This window comes from Bubalus bubalis, chromosome 12, assembly GCF_019923935.1.
Source record: "Bubalus bubalis isolate 160015118507 breed Murrah chromosome 12, NDDB_SH_1, whole genome shotgun sequence".
NCBI classification, from domain to species: Eukaryota; Metazoa; Chordata; class Mammalia; order Artiodactyla; family Bovidae; genus Bubalus; species Bubalus bubalis.
Genome location: NC_059168.1, coordinates 93,469,078 through 93,485,604, shown reverse-complemented (window position 1 = coordinate 93,485,604; position 16,527 = coordinate 93,469,078). Strand labels below are relative to the sequence as shown.

Sequence of the window (16,527 nt, the reverse complement as noted above, 5' to 3'; positions counted from 1 at the left end):
TTAAGAAACTTATGACATAATGGGGGAGACAGCATTTACATAAGTGAAGCAATATTGGAGTTGGATCAAAGAACAGGGAAATATTATATTGCTGGGAGAAGTATGGGAAGAAGATTTAGATGTGTACCTTGGCACCAGATAATGGATACCTTGTGTTAAACATGCTTAGGAAATGAGCTTTTGAAAGATTTTGGCAAGGTAAAGTTGTAAAACCATAATGTCACTCAACCATGAAAGAGTAAGGTACTAGTGCGTACTACAATATGGATGAACCTTGAAAACATTATGTTAATTCAAGGAAGCTAGATACAAAAGCCATTATGGTAGAATTCCATTTATGTGAATGTCCAGAATAGGCAAATCCATAGGAGACAGAAAGTAGATAAGTAGTTGCTAGAGGCTGTGGCTGGGGGAACAAGGGAATGGGAAATAGATGCTAATGAATACAGGTTTCTTTGAGAGGTGATGAAAATGCTTCTACAGAATAAGATAATGGTGATGGTTGCACAACCTTGGGAATATACCAGAAATCACTGAATTGTACACTTTGTAAGTATAAATTATATCTCAGTGTTTAAAAACTTTCAAAAATAAGAAAATCTAAGTATATCATTTATTCATTGATTCAAAAATTGTAAATCATCTGCTGTGTGCCACATATGAGACCAGTTAGCATAGTTAATGAAAATGAACTAAATATACTCCCTACCTCTCAGTGTCTTCCAGTGTAGCTTGGGAAACAGATATAAACAGATACAATATATGCTGAAAGGTACTGCAGCGGAGTTGTGTTCCAAGTGTTAACTAAAACACGAAAAATAGCAATAATTCTGTCTGAGGTTAACTGTGGAAAATTTTTAGCAGTAAGGTGATGACACCTGAACTATTCCGAAAGTATGACTAGTTAGGAAGGAAGGGTCTTGTTAATGGAAAAAGCAGCTCAGACAAAAGCATGTAGGTAAAGAGGGACTGCAAGGAGATCAAACCGGTCAGTCCTAAAGGAAATCAGTCCTGAATATTCATTGGAAGGACTGATGCTAAAGCTGAAACTCCAATACTTAGGCCACATGATGTGAAGAACTGATTCATTGGAAAAGACCCTGATGCTGGGAAAGATTGAAGGTGGGAGGAGAAGGGGATTGATGCTTTTGAACTGTGGTGTTGGAGAAGACTCTTGAGAGTCCCTTGGACTGCAAGGAGATCCAACTAGTCCATCCTAAGGGAAATCAGTCCTGAATATTCATTGGAAGGACTGATGCTGAAGCTGAAACTCCAAAACTTTGGCCACCTGATGCGGAGAACTGACTCATTTGAAAAGACTGATGCTGGGAAAGATTGAAGGTGGGAGGAGAAGGGGATGACAAAGGATGAGATGGTTGCATCACCAACTCAATGGACATGAGTTTGTGTAAGCTCCGGGAGTTGGTGATGGACAGGGAAGTCTGGCATGCTGCAGTCCATGGGGTCGCAAAGAGTCAGACATGACTGCATGACTGAACTTACCTGAACTTGAACCTTGTCATGAATTTGAGTGCCTTTTTCCTGCAGTCTAAGAATTTGCCTTTCAAAAAGTACTTAATCCAGATTTTATGGTATGTGACATTCTGATATGGAAAAGCAGATAATCTGTGTAAAGCACTTAGCATATTGCCTAGAATAAGCTTAGTAATTGCTGTGTACATTAAAACAAACCGTGGAAAATTTTTAAAGAGATGGAAATACCAGACCACTTCACCTGCCTCCTGAGAAATCTGTATGCGGGTCAAGAAGCAGCAGTTAGAACTGGACATGGAACAACAGACTGGTTCTGAATCGGGGAAAGAGTACGTCAAGGCTGTATTTTATCACCCTGCTTAGTTAATTTATATGCAAAATACATCATGCGTGATGCCAGGCTGGATGAAGCACAAGCTGGTATCAAGATTGCTGGGAGAAATACCAATAACCTCAGATATGCAGATGATACCACCCTTACAGCAGAAAGCGAAGAACTAAAGATCCTCTTGATGAAAGTGAAGGAGGAGAGAAAAATAGTTGGCTTAAAACTTAAACATTCAGAAAACTAAAACCATGGCATCTGGTCCCATCACTTCATGGGAAATAGATGGGGAAACAATGGAAACAGTGACAGACTATTTTTAGGCTTCAAAATCACTACAGATGGTGACTGCAGCCATGAAATTAAAAGACTCTTGCTCCTTGGAAGGAAAGTTATGACCAGCCTATACAGCATATTAAAAAGCAGAGATATTAAAGATACTACTTTGCCAATGAATGTCCATCTTTTCAAAGCTATGGTTTTCCAGTAGTCATGTATGGATGTAAGAGTTGGACTATAAAGAAAGCTGAGAGCCAAAGAATTGATGCTTTTGATCTGTGGTGTTGGAGAAAACTCTAGAGAGTCCTTTGGACCGCAGGGAGAATCCAACTAGTCCCTCCTAAAGGAGATCAATCCTGAGTATTCATTGGAAGGTCTGATGCTGAAGCTGAAGCTCCAAAACTTTGGCCACCTGATGCAGAGAACTGACTCATTTGAAAAGACCCTGATGCTGGGAAAGATTGAGGACAGGAGGAGAAGGGGACGACAGAGGATGAGATGGTTGCATGGCATTGCCGACTTAATGGACATGGGTTTGAGTAAGCTCCTGGAGTTGGTGATGGATAGGGAAGCCTGACGTACTGCAGTCCATGGGGTCACAAAGAATCGGACCCGACTGAGTGACTGAATTGACTTACTGTTGTTATGAGGAAATCCTAATTATTTTCCTTCTTGCCTTTATTGAACTTCAAAGAGTAAGCCCAGCACTAAAATACCTTTAACGTCTAAGCTGTTTGTACTTACTATTCTTATCTACAATTTCTTAGTTATTTTCTACATTTTGATACACAAATACACATAAAAGTAAGCATCTTCTAGATTAATCTCAGCTAGACTTAAAGGCACCCCATATTCCTTGTTGTTTATAAAACTGTTGCTTTAATAGGGCTTCTTTAGTTTGAGATGTAGTGTATTGAATTCCTGCATCATTAACAAGATCTTTTTCTTCAGTTACCACCACATATCTTCTCTCTGCCAGAGTTTGACTTCTTCAGAGGATGTAAGAAGCCACGGTAAGATCCTCTGGAAGTGATCGCGTGGTGACTCAACAAAAAGAGTCATTTGTGTTTTCTTTTTTTTAAATAAAAGAAAGCTTATGTGTTTTGCATCAGTTTAATGAATAATACCATTTTATTGGTATTCTGTTTGTCCAGCAGATATTTACTGACTACCTACTATGTGGCAGGAACTTTTCCATTTGTCCAACAAATACTACTGAGTGCCTTCTATATGCCACAAATGTTTACAGTCCTAGGGATCTAGCAGTTAACAAAATGGACGAAAATGGCCTTTCTTCATTGAGTTTACATTTCAGTTAATCTTAACTCTTAATAGAACAGTCCTACCTGGAATTTTTTTTTTTTTTTTTTTTTTTCCACCCTCACCAAAATATAGTATCTTTTACTATAATCTTGTGAACTAATAGTATAAGGTAGCAGTAAAATTCATTGCCTTATTTGTCACCTGAAAAACCTGAAGCATTGTCTGTCAATGGTCACTATATAATTTTATGAAAAATTCCTAATGATGAAGACTTAACAGACATAGGCAGTGATTTATCATTTCCATTTGTTAAATTTTCTCTCTAGTAAAATTGGCTCTCCACCCAAGACTCCTGTAAGTAATGTAGCGGCTACCTCAGCTGGGCCCACTAGTGCTGGAACAGAGCTGAATTCTGTGCCTCCAAAATCCAGCCCATTTATCACTAGAGTACCAGTATATCCTCAGCATTCTGAAAACATACAGTATTTTCAAGATCCAAGGACTCAGATACCCTTTGAAGTCCCACAGTACCCACAGACGGGTAAGTGATTTTAGATAATTCTAAGAAAAAGAAACTACAATATAACATTTGTTGTAATAAATCATTGAGTCATTTATAGCTATCTAGAATATCTACATTAAAAAATTAATCCTTTGGACTGCATGACCCTTAAATTTTCTTCCTGTCTTAAGAATCTTATGATTCTACATACCAATAGTTTTAATATTTCTTAGTCCTATGAATCAAATATGGGGTTCATGGATGAGCTTTAGTGAGTTTTGTATATCCTCGGAAATAATATACTAAATGTTTGGTGTATATAAACTTAAAGTATAATTTTGAAAGGACAGCACACAGCTATATAGATTATGAAGGAAGTCTTTAAACTCTGCTCCCCAAAAGGTTAATAATCAATGATCTAACTAATTACTTAAACCAAAACCTGTGGTAATACATGCCCTCGAAGGAAATTTACCAGGCATCTGTTAATAGTTCATTGTATGTTTTTAAGGAGCAGTTTAACAAAATGTTGAATGTTAAGGATTTTGATATAGTGGTGTCTTGAAAGCATGTAGTATCTTTCTAATCCGGGGGTAACTAAAATTCAAAACTTATGTTGTTTTCCCACATTAAAGGCTGCTTTAGACTTAAACCATTATAAGATGTTAAATTTTACTAAAATTACATTAAATATTCCTCTTTCCAATTTTCAAGGATACTACCCACCACCTCCAACGGTACCAGCTGGTGTGGCTCCCTGTGTTCCTCGCTTTGTGAGGTCCAATAATGTTCCAGAGTCCTCCCTCCCACCTGCTTCCATGCCATATGCCGATCATTACAGTACATTTTCCCCTCGAGATCGAATGAATTCTTCTCCTTACCAACCTCCTCCTCCGCAGCCGTATGGACCAGTTCCCCCAGTACCTTCTGGAATGTATGCTCCTGTGTACGACAGCAGGCGCATCTGGCGCCCACCTATGTACCAACGAGATGACATTATTAGAAGCAATTCTTTACCTCCAATGGATGTGATGCACTCGTCAGTGTATCAGACGTCTTTGCGGGAAAGATATAACTCATTAGATGGGTATTATTCAGTGGCTTGTCAGCCACCAAGTGAGCCAAGGACAACTGTGCCTTTACCAAGGGTAAGTGATAATGGAACTAGGAATGCTAGCTAGTACAGCACAGTGGTTAAGAGTCTAGTGTCTGATGTTACAACATTTGGGTATATCCTGGCTCCTCCACTTACTAATTGTGTAACTTAATGGAATTTACTTGACTTCTCTATGTCAGTTTTTTCACTTTTGATGGAAATAATAGTAGTACCTACCTCATAAGGCTGTTGCGAGGATTAAATCAGAAAAAGCTCTTAGACTTGGACCTGATGCATATACATGCTCAATAAATGTTATGTTTGGATATGAAAGTGATCAGAAAGTAAAAAGAAATCTTCAAGATACAAAGACAGGGCCTGTTTTTTACTATCCCCACATATATACATACGATTTTCCTAAACCAGAAAAGTGAGTGCTCAGATTTTACTCTTAACATTATTTAAACCCTTTCATTTAAGTGTATGGAGAATAGGCTGGGGGACTTCCCTTCTGTATTCTTTTTTGTCCCAACAGTATAATAAATGTTCACATTATTTCCACAGAGCATAGTTAAATTTATTTACTGCTCCCTAGATGATTAAGATTGTTTCTTTTGTCCCCCCTTAGGAACCTTGTGGTCATTTGAAGACCAGTTGCGAGGAGCAGATAAGAAGAAAGCCAGAGCAGTGGGCACAGTACCACACTCAGAAAGCACCTCTTGTCTCTTCAACTCTTCCTGTGGCAACACAGTCACCAACACCACCTTCTCCTCTATTCAGTGTAGACTTTCGCACTGATGTAAGAAAGAAAGGTTTTAATCACTTGATGTTGCAGGGACAGGTCAGACGACTGACTTCAGAGCACTCATTCAAGCTAGGGATAGCTGTGTTGGATATTTTGCATTGGTTTGGTGGCAGTTGAGTTTAATTCAATAAACATTGAGTATGTAAGCTCTATGGCCAGGCATTGTGACACTGAAGACTGCTAACAAATCACAGTCCTTTTCCACCAAGAATTCAAGTCTTTGCAGCACTATAGTTCTCCTTATTTTTATAGATTTTATTGATAAATAAGATTTATACCCACCATTTATTGAGCACTTACGTGGCCAGGCACTGTGCTAAGCATTTACATGTTATTTAATTCTTACAAAATCCTTAGGGGGCAGGTATTACCCATATTTTATAGGTTAGGAATCCTACTCAGAGAAGTTAAGTAATTTGCCCAAGTAATAAATTGAGCCTATAAATAGCTTGGATTTGAATTCTGGTCTGTCTGAGGCATTTCTTTCCTACTTCACAGGAAATGCAGAAATGACTATTATTCATGGTGTGTTAAATCACTGTTAATTATTGTTCTTATCATTTCAAGACAGGTTTTGCACCAGGATTATTTTAATGTACCTTGTTTTCCATACTGTTATATTTAGAGCAAACAGTTAATTTTTCTTTGATTCATCTGGTTTATTCCCTATCCCTAGATATACTAATATAAAATTTTTTTTCTAACCTTTTCATTAAATTTACAAAGTTTCAACATATGCAAAAAGAGAATAGTAATAAACTTCATGTATCCATTATACAGTTATCAGCTCAGCTAATCTTGTTTCATTTGTAGCCCTTCTTCCTACTGATTTATTTTGAAGTAATCCTAGACATCATATTTTTCCATCCGTAACTGTTGAATTTTTAAAGTAGACATATTTTTTAAAAAATCCTAGATAGCATATTTTTCCATCCATAAATTTGAATTTTTAAATTCATCTTCCCAGTCCCTTTGTCAGATCCCCAGGCTGGGAAGCCTGACCTGGGGCTCAGAATCTTCACAATAGTGGGAGAACTTCTTTGGTATTATTGTTAACCAGTTTGTGGGTCACTTATCTGGCTGGTATGGGATTTGATTTCATTGTGATTGTACCCTTCCTACCACAATGGTGTGGTTTCTCCTTTGTCTTTGGACGTGTCAGGTATCTTTTTTTCATGGGTTCTAGCATCCTCCAGTCGATGTTTGTTTAACTCCTAGTTGCAATTTCAGTGCTCTCGCAGGAGGAGATGAGCGCATGTCCTTCTACTCTGCCATCTTGAACCAATCCCGATCCAAATTTATCTCATCAAAATTAGACTTCTTCAAAGCAGCTAACCATCTTGAGAAGAGTGTTGCCACTTGCTTAATACGAAAATGTATTTCTATGTATGTGTTTATGTATGTGTGTGTTTTTTTTTTGCTTTTTTTCATTTTTTGGAGCACTTTGTACCATGTTAGAGGCATGCTGTAAATTGTTTTTTATTCTGGGCAGTGTCACTCTGGGGTTCCTTATGAATTCTTAAAGGACAAAGTGAAAAAGAGAAGGCATTCTGTTTCTGTTAAGATGTAATATAAATATGTACTATTTGTAACTTTTTACAGTTTTTATATTAGTTATTGAATGTTTAATTATTCACTATAAAGTGCTGTGAATTCTATAATACTTACTTTATATTCGTTACAAGTTTGTAATTTAAATTTCTTATCAATTGCCTTTGCTTTTATTTTTCGTTCTTTTTTTAACCAGTTCTCTGAAAATGTGAGTGGCACAAAATTTGAAGATGATCATCTTTCCCATTATTCTCCCTGGTCTTGTGGCACCATCGGTTCTTGTATAAATGCCATTGATTCAGAGCCCAGAGATGTGATTGCTAATTCAAATGCGGTATTAATGGTATGATTTGGGGGGCAAGGGTTATGCATGTTGATTCAAATTTTAGAATGATTGAAAGCTTTCGTCTTCATTTTGTTGCTATATACAGTAACTCATCTGTAAGCAGCAGATATATTTAGGTAAGTCTGAAATAAATTGCACCCAGTGTTTAAATTATTTGAACATAGTGTTTTAAAAATAGATGTTGGGTTATGACTGAGATATACAGTTAATATTAAATTTACCAGAGAACCTAATTTCATGTTTTTTTGAAAGCTTTTACTTGTATTATTAGCTGAAGTAATTGCCCACGATCTATTTATTTTCTTTTATTTATACAGGACCTGGACAGTGGGGATGTTAAGAGAAGAGTGCATTTATTTGAAACTCAGAGAAGGACAAAAGAAGAAGATCCAATAATTCCTTTTAGTGATGGACCCATCATCTCAAAATGGGGTGCGATTTCTAGATCTTCCCGTACTGGTTACCATACCACGGACCCTGTCCAGGCCACTGCTTCCCAAGGAAGTGCAACCAAGCCCATCAGTGTATCAGGTAATCCATATCATTAGTACTTCACCTGGTATGGTCTAGCACTGTGCTTTATAATCCTCACTCTGATAGGTATAGAACATGTCTCTCCATTTAACAACCATTGTAAACCTAGAGTTAAACAGCTTAGCCAGGAAAGCATGGCTACTTAGATAACTGTGGATTTTTTGGGGGAAGTATACATTCACATCTGTGTCTAATTTTTCACTTTTCTGGTCATTGTTTCTTTCTACAGATTATGTACCTTATGTCAATGCTGTTGATTCAAGGTGGAGTTCATATGGTAATGAGGCTACATCATCAGCACATTATATTGAACGGTAACGTTGCTCTTAATTCTTTAGGATTCTCTATTCTCAGACTTGTCTATATTCCCAAAGTACAGATCGAAGTCCCAGTTATTCATGAACTGTGTTTTGCTAGTGTTAACTATATAATGAATTTCTGAAAAAAGTTTACATCTGGAATAATGATTAAAACTTTCAGGGTTGATCTGTTATGTAAAATATATATAGTATATAGTTATTATATAGTCATTACTTCTTTAGTTGCTTCATTTTGTAACAGTAAACAAATTTTCTTTAAAGGGACAGATTCATTGTTACCGATTTATCTGGTCATAGAAAGCATTCCAGTACTGGAGACCTTTTGAGCATTGAACTTCAGCAGGTAGGCTCTGTGTCAGTCAGCTTTGAGTTTATTTTTTAAAAAAGAATGACGTTTAAAAGCTAAAGGCTCTAACCTGACTCTTTTTTTTTTTCCCCTCTAGGCCAAGAGTAACTCATTGCTTCTTCAGAGGGAGGCCAATGCTCTGGCTATGCAACAGAAGTGGAATTCCCTGGATGAAGGCCGTCACCTCACATTAAATCTTCTAAGTAAGGAAATTGAACTGAGAAATGGAGAGGTAAGGACATTGACCCTCTCAGCTTCATCCCTGGTATATTTGCTGTTTGCTGCTGCTGCATGTTGTTTTATCCATTGTTTAGTGCATTTTATGCCATTACTTAGCATGGCTTTTTCTGGTGGATGATTGCTTTTAAAATTTAACAGTAGCAATAAAATTGTAATCCCAGATTTCTTATATCAGTCATTGAGATTCGCATTTTCATTTAAAAGGGAAGCCCCAGTTTCCACAGATATGAAATCAGTATTTTTCTTAATTACAGAGTGATTATACAGAAGATGCAGCTGATACTAAGCCTGATAGGGATATTGAGTTAGAGCTGTCAGCACTTGATACTGATGAACCTGATGGACAAGGTGAACAGATTGAAGTAAGTACCACAATTAGATATCCAGGAGGCTTTACTCCATTGGAAATTAAAGTACACAACATGTTCCTCCCGAAGGATTAACATTTTATTTGCATAGGAGATCCTGGACATACAGCTTGGTATCAGTTCTCAAAATGATCAGTTGCTGAATGGAACAGCAGTAGAGAATGGGCATCCAGTCCAGCAGCACCAAGAGGAGCCTCTGGAGCAGAAGAGACAGAGTTTAGGTGAAGACCGTGTGATTCTGTGAGTGTTAGACGTAAGATTCATAACCACTGGGCATAAGCCATGAATATTTAAAGAGAAATAGATACACCATTAAATTCATTTTTGATTTTATCCTATGAGGGGAAAACCTTATGTAATAAGGCAATGATTTGGTCAGTCTGGTTTTTTAGGAGAGCAGAGGTAAATTTGAACTATCAAAGTGCTCCATGCTAGTAGCCTGAAACTTGCTTTTTATTGGGATCAATGTTTATTTTTATACTTGAGCATCAGGAGGATAAGATGGTTGGATGTCATCACTGACTCTGGACATGAGTTTAAGCAAACTCAGGGAGATAGTGAAGGACAGGGAGGCCTGGCGTGCTGCAGTTCTTGGTGTCACAAAGAGTCAGACAGGACTTAGCGACTGAACAACAATCAGGTTCTACTTTCACTGTCTGACAGGCAAGCATCAAAACTACAAAATGCAGAATTAAAACCTAAATAAAGGGTTTCCCTTTTAAAAAATCATGTTAAGATATTCTCGATCTTTAGTATAATTACTGCCAAAAATATGGGTTTATCTTGAACTTGATAGTTTGTTGGCCTTAAACTAACCAATCTTCTAATTTTTTATTATAATTTTTCAAAAATGGGATTTTTTTTTAGTCACTAAAAAAAAAGACATGCTGTTTCTAGGGGCTCTTAAAGTGTGTTATAGCTTTTATTCAGCATGCATGGTTACTCCTAAAAGTTTTCACTTAAAGCTAATTTGTTTTCAATGTCATTTATTTTCTCCCAGGGAAGAGCAAAAAACAATTCTGCCGGTAACTTCTTGCTTTAGCCAGCCACTCCCAGTGTCCATCAGCAATGCAAGTGGCCTACCCATCACCACATCTGTCAGTGTTGGCAACCTCATTCTGAAAACTCATGTTATGTCTGAAGATAAAAACGACTTTTTAAAATCTGTTGCAAATGGGAAGATGGTTAATAGCTGAAAGGAGGTTCATCTTTCAAATTTGTGACCATACCATGGAAGCATTTACACTAGCTTTTTATATATATAATATATATTATATAATGTATATTTTTTTTAAAAAAAAGATATTACTGGGGGCATCCATTTCCTGTGGACTCTTTGATACTTTAAGCCCTCTTGCATTAGCATTATGAAAAAAAAAGAAAATTTACTTTACTAGGGTAACACGTTCACTTTCCAGAAGTGATTGGAATTTGGACATTTAACTTAAGCTTCAAGCAGCTTTTTATGAGTTTGTAGCAATCCGGTGCAGTAACTGAGCCATTTCCTATTTTAAATGGCTTCTATAGAAAATTAACAACTCAGTTATTAAACTAGCAGGATCCTACAATGATACATCTAGTGAAAGTAGACTTAATTAACTTATTTATTTCTATTTTATGTTTCACTGAGAGAAGTTTCCATCTCATTCCAGCTGCTTTATTTATCTTTTTCATGGGACTTTGCATGGATTTTTTTTCCTCTTTTTTTTTTTTTAATTTTGAAGAGTGGAGTTAGACGTTCTTACCATAGAATTTTACAGGGTTATATACTAGGTTTCTTTACTGCATTATATGTAGGAGTGTGGTGCAGTGCTTTTATCTGTAGCATTTAACTTTTTTTTCAATTTTCCATTTTTCAAGAATAGTTTCTGCTTTGTTAATATTTATACACAGGCTACTTGTTGAAGTAAGTAATTAAATATATAACCAAGTGCCTAAGTCTTTCAGCTGATGTACTAGATATTAAATTCTCCTAAGTTATGCAGAATCGTTTTTACAATTTTGATAAATTATGCACTAATGTAATGGCAGTTTTTTAAAATGCAGATTTAAGCCTGTACATTATTGAATCTGATGACTTGGCAAAAGAATCAGGTGCTTTCAGCTTTTTGAGAAAACCCTGTATGTAGCGTTTGCACTGACTAACAAGATGGTATTGCTGGGTTTTTAATTTAATTAATTTGGATGTTCATTGCATTATCTTGGTTAAATATTGTTTATTGTTACTTCATGTTGGGGTTTAATTTTCTTTGTTTTCTGTTAGGTTGATAAGACTATGAACCATGTAATAATAGAATATTGGCTAACCTTTATTCATACTTAAAAACATGAATGATTGCTGCCCTGCTAAAATGTGACTGAAAAGTGTTTTGACTTGGCATCTGAAAGTATGCAGTATGTTCAACCAGCTGTGCTCCAGATTTGTGGGAGATATTTTACTGAAACCTAAATTTCAGTCAACATTTGAAAACGAAAGCTGGGCATTCCTTCCTGGTGATCTTACCTATAGTTTGTGTCTTTGTTTTTCCCCCCTTATTTCTTTAAGATTAGTTTGACTTTTATTATTATTTTTTAATTAACTTCTGTGAAGTTGTTTACTCTGAAAATTGTACTGGAATATTTTAAGCCAAGCTGATCTTTCACCAGGTGTACTGTATGTAAGGGCTTTTCCTGCTAGCAAGATGCTTAAACAGGATCATGTTATTGGTCGTCTGAGCTATTTAGTTGTTTTACAAAACCACAGCATTGTATCAGATAAGATTTTGATAAAAAGTTTTGTGCACATTTCCAGGGGCGGGAGGGTTGACATTTCCCTGAAATTTCTTGATCAGAATGAGTAAATACTGGTGTTTGATACCTGTCTTAATGAACATGCTCATAAGGTGACTGATAAGTTGTAAATATACCTGAGAAACAAAGGGGTAGTTTTGATATTCTGGTGTCAGTATGGAAGATCTTACACATTTATTTAATACTCAGATGTATGAAGATGTTTGTTTGTAGCATAACAGCACAGTAGCCTTGACTTAGTTTCCTTTGGTTAGTACTGTACCTTTTTGCCATGGCCAGTGCCCCTTTCCCTACAAAGACATTTTATTTATTTCACTCTGTAACCTGAAATGAATAGGAACAAGAGTTTTAAACCATGTTACATTAACTTATTTCCGACATTATGAATTAGCCTAGGATATTACAGGAACCTGATTGTTATATAATTTATATCAGAACCTTTCTATAAAATATGCGCTTATTACATTTGAAATGCTTCCAATGTACTTTATTTGCTGTTTGTATTTCCAAAAAGGATATGCAAACCAGTATGTCTATTTCATGGATATTTAAATAGTGAGATCTTCCATGTTGAAGGTAATGTATTTTTTTTTAAGATTTTAAAATTGCTATTTTGTTACAAAATAGAGACCTATTAACAGTTTGAGAGCTCCTTATGTGCCCTCAGGGAAAGAACCCTCTGTGCAACAGAACTACGCAAAACATCTTCAGCACGTTCTGAGGGTGAATATATACTACATAAATTGATCTTGTGTATTTAACCTTATCTTTTTAATTTTAAAATTGAAGTTTTGAAACTTGGTTGTGCTCTGCTGGAGGGGGTTGGGATAAACTGCTTAGGTGTTTGCCTACTTGTCCAGTGAAATTACATTTGCATCAGTGTATGTATATACCTGCCAACTTTATTGGTATGTCTCAGAACACTTATATTAAAATAATGCTTGTCTTGCAGCAGGTGATCCCATAAAACAATAATTCCCTGTTCTTAAAAACTTACTCTCTTCCTCACTAACAGCATAGGAATTGTTTCTGTGTAGGGATGATTCTGTATTGCATCCTTTATGTAGTGACCGTCTTCTGTTTCTCATGGCGTGAAGTAAATGTGTAGTAAAGACATTGGTTCTCTGCCACTTGAGAAGAAAGAGCAGTTTATCTGATCCTTCTTCTGAAAGGTACCTAATGGTATCATAGAGGAAAAAATCATAAATCAGACCTAGAGTGTGACTTTTATATTGGGGGTAGTCCCTGTCATTTGACCCTTTTACCAACATGTTTATGATGTACATATATTTGAAATCAAAAGATATAAAGCAATAGGAGAGGAAGTTTGTAATGTCAACTAAACTGCATATGTGGTGTGTGGTCTACTTAGGAAAAAGTAGTCTGAGGTCTGGAAAGTGGGAAAATGGTGGGGGTTTTTTGTTTTGTTTTGACTTTTTGTGTTTTTTAAAACTTCTGAGTCACATTCTGAAGTTCATGTGCCTCATTCAGATACTATGATGTAGCATCAGTAGTTCTTTCCTTATGGTCCCATCTCACCTCATGAATCCTGAGAAAGTTACTGAAGTATTTTGTCTAGTTGGTACCTGAACAAAGCAGATTCCTTTGCTTTCCTGCCATGACTTTCAATACCATCTCATAAACCAGCGTCATGCGTGAAAGTTGTGCACCGTAATTTTGAAGAGGAGGTACTTTGGCGGGTCAGTAGCACTGATACTTTTCCTAGTAGCTGTTTACTCTCAGAATAATAAATGAAACCTCCTATGCTAGAAATGAAATTTTCTATTTGTGTGGATCTGGTCACTTTCAACTCAAATTTCAAGTTGATTCTAAGTTTATAAAGCACATCTCAGTTTTGTATGTTGCTTTGAGAAAATTACAGGATGCACAGTAATTTGTAGGAATTTAAAATGGGATCATTTAAACATTTGAAAATTTGTTTTAAAAACCATCTAGCTTGCTTGTACATTTTAGATGTTAAAGCCCATGTTGTCTTGTTAACAGGCGTGGAGTTTGTAATGATCAGATTGAGCATGTGATTTCAGCTTTGAATCTGACTATTTCTTCCCTAGTTGCTAGATTCATTTTCTGAGCAGACTGTCACTAGTATTGGTGACTAATCATTCAAGGGGAAAGTTGCATTTGCAACTGTGTATTGCTTTTTTGGAAGAAATTTCCTTGTGTCTTAGTGAATGAAGAGTGTTGTTGGGATCACTTGCTGTAACTCCTACATAAGAACCCCTTCTGCAAGCAGAACACAAATGCACATGCTCAAGGAGTATCTCATCTTCTGAATAAATTGAATAAATTTGCTAGTCATTCCTTTATACTAGCGGTTTCTTTGTATCCCTTTGCTGGCAAGGGAATACAAGGAGTCAAGGCCACCAGTCAGAACACCCCACATTTGAGTGGAGTCCTATTTTTACTCCAAGAGCAGTTATTCCCCGAAGTCTGAAATTGGCAGTTTTTTTCTTTTTTTAAATAAAAAAATTTTAAATCTCCTTAAACCAGTGGAACACAGACACTGGCTGCACTTAGTACTGCCAAAAGCCAAGGTCATTTGCATATATTCCATCAATCTGTCCAGAATTAGGCCTCACTTTATAACCCAAGGCATGGAAGTGCATGCATTCTCTTAGCTGGGCAAACAATTATACTGTAGTTGTGATACAACACATGTGGCTTTTATTTGTACTGCACATATCCACTGTACAGCCACTTGGGAGTATCGTGGTTAGCTTGCAGCAACTGCTGTCTGCATTTATACTGTTTATTGCATATTCTTTTCCCTGGAAGTGAAAGAGAAATGTTTTTTCTTGTTGCATTGATTACATTTTATAAATTTGCTTAGCTGGAAAGTTTGGGAAAAGAGGCCTGTTTGTCAATTGTACAACCGATTGTGAAGCTCTAGTGTGAATATTTTTACGTCTGTATTAGACATTTTCTTTGCAAATCTATTGTTCGATTGAAATGTAAATGAAATTAAAAGATGGTGTACACCCATCATGTAAAAAGCAGGCACCATCTCTAAGATGGATTTAATGCTCATTTTTAAGGCATATACTCAGCTTCTATTTAAAACTATAATTTAAAATAATTCTGTACAATGAAATGGGGAATATATATGGGAATAAATTCTATTCCATTTATTTCAATTTGAATTTTCCAAATTGTAATGTTTCCCTTTGTGCTATAGAAATAGGATTAAACAGGGGAAGGCTAGGATTCATAAGGCCTGTATATGGGGGGAGGGCAGAGATGGAACAATGAGGGTTGTGATGATAGTGAATAGCAAAGAGTGAATTCTGTGTGTGTTTGCTGTAGCACTGAAGTGAAGAGATATTAGCTTTGGCTGTTCACAGAATAGAGCATCATGATTTCCAGTGTTTGAGAGAAAATTGATGGAACAAGTTTGCAGTACTTGACATGTATTTGCATGCACAAAATAAAATTATTTGTCCACCTTAAAAGTTGTTTGTTTAGTGTCAATATTAAGTTTATAGTGCATTTTAGTTACCTTGACTTCCTTGGCAAGTGTTTTGGTTTCACCAAGCTACCAGGATACTCTTTGAGATTTAAATAATCACCTGCCTCATGCATTCATCACTGGTAAGGATCTGAAAGAAGTAGATAGGCCAGGGAGGTTGAAATACTCCTTAATTCGATCAGTCACTTTATTCATTCAATGTAGAGTATTTTCTATATGGAAGATGAGGACATAGATAATGCCAGCAGTTCACAATCTAATGGAGAAAATAGACTAAATACACAAATAATGAATCTGAAATAGTGAATTAAAGAAGTATGAAGACTGTCCAGGGGGACCTCAGAATGGCCTCAGTGGATCAAGACACCAGTTTTACTGGGCCTTGAATAGTTTTACTCATTGACTCAACTGATGAATTTTAACTCCCTGTCTGTGCTGGTCAGTAAGGTTGAACGTCAGTGAAACAAACTAGCCCTTTCTCTTGAAGCTCTCAGCGTGGAACATGGGAAAAACAAATCTGAATAACCAGCTCAGTGAGCTATTTTCTAGTATAAGGTATATGGAGATGCCAGAAGGGAAATGATGGGGTGAATGGTAGTGATAGTGAGCCAGAGGAATTGCTTCTTTGAGAAATTACCTCAGGCTAGACTTCACAGGCTGAATATTCACCATCCAGACCTAAATGGGAGAAAACACCCAAGTACCTACTCTTACCTTCACACCAACCCACTCTGTATCCTAATAATCCTTCACTGTAAATATTATGAACCCTGTTTTATAT

The 16,527-nt window shown here is 36.5% G+C and overlaps 1 protein-coding gene across 5 annotated transcripts in view; it reads left to right on the top strand.

Annotated features, from left to right (window-relative positions):
* RC3H2 (ring finger and CCCH-type domains 2) overlaps positions 1-15,729 on the top strand; it is a 55,160-nt gene extending 39,431 nt beyond the window's left edge. For 2 of the 5 annotated variants that reach the window (XM_025261632.3, XM_025261629.3), the window contains 11 exons: positions 3,688-3,902; positions 4,578-5,011; positions 5,588-5,758; positions 7,512-7,658; positions 7,979-8,192; positions 8,425-8,509; positions 8,777-8,858; positions 8,959-9,093; positions 9,356-9,463; positions 9,561-9,709; positions 10,470-15,729. In XM_025261632.3, coding sequence (XP_025117417.1) covers positions 3,688-3,902; positions 4,578-5,011; positions 5,588-5,758; positions 7,512-7,658; positions 7,979-8,192; positions 8,425-8,509; positions 8,777-8,858; positions 8,959-9,093; positions 9,356-9,463; positions 9,561-9,709; positions 10,470-10,665 — 1,936 coding nt within the window. In that variant the 3' untranslated portion in view covers positions 10,666-15,729. Of the gene's footprint in view, positions 1-3,687; positions 3,903-4,577; positions 5,012-5,587; positions 5,759-7,511; positions 7,659-7,978; positions 8,193-8,424; positions 8,510-8,776; positions 8,859-8,958; positions 9,094-9,355; positions 9,464-9,538; positions 9,710-10,469 lie in introns of those variants that run through there. The other 3 variants (XM_025261631.3, XM_025261630.3, XM_025261633.3) reach the window with 3 other exon arrangements.
* Positions 15,730-16,527: the final 798 nt, after the last annotated feature.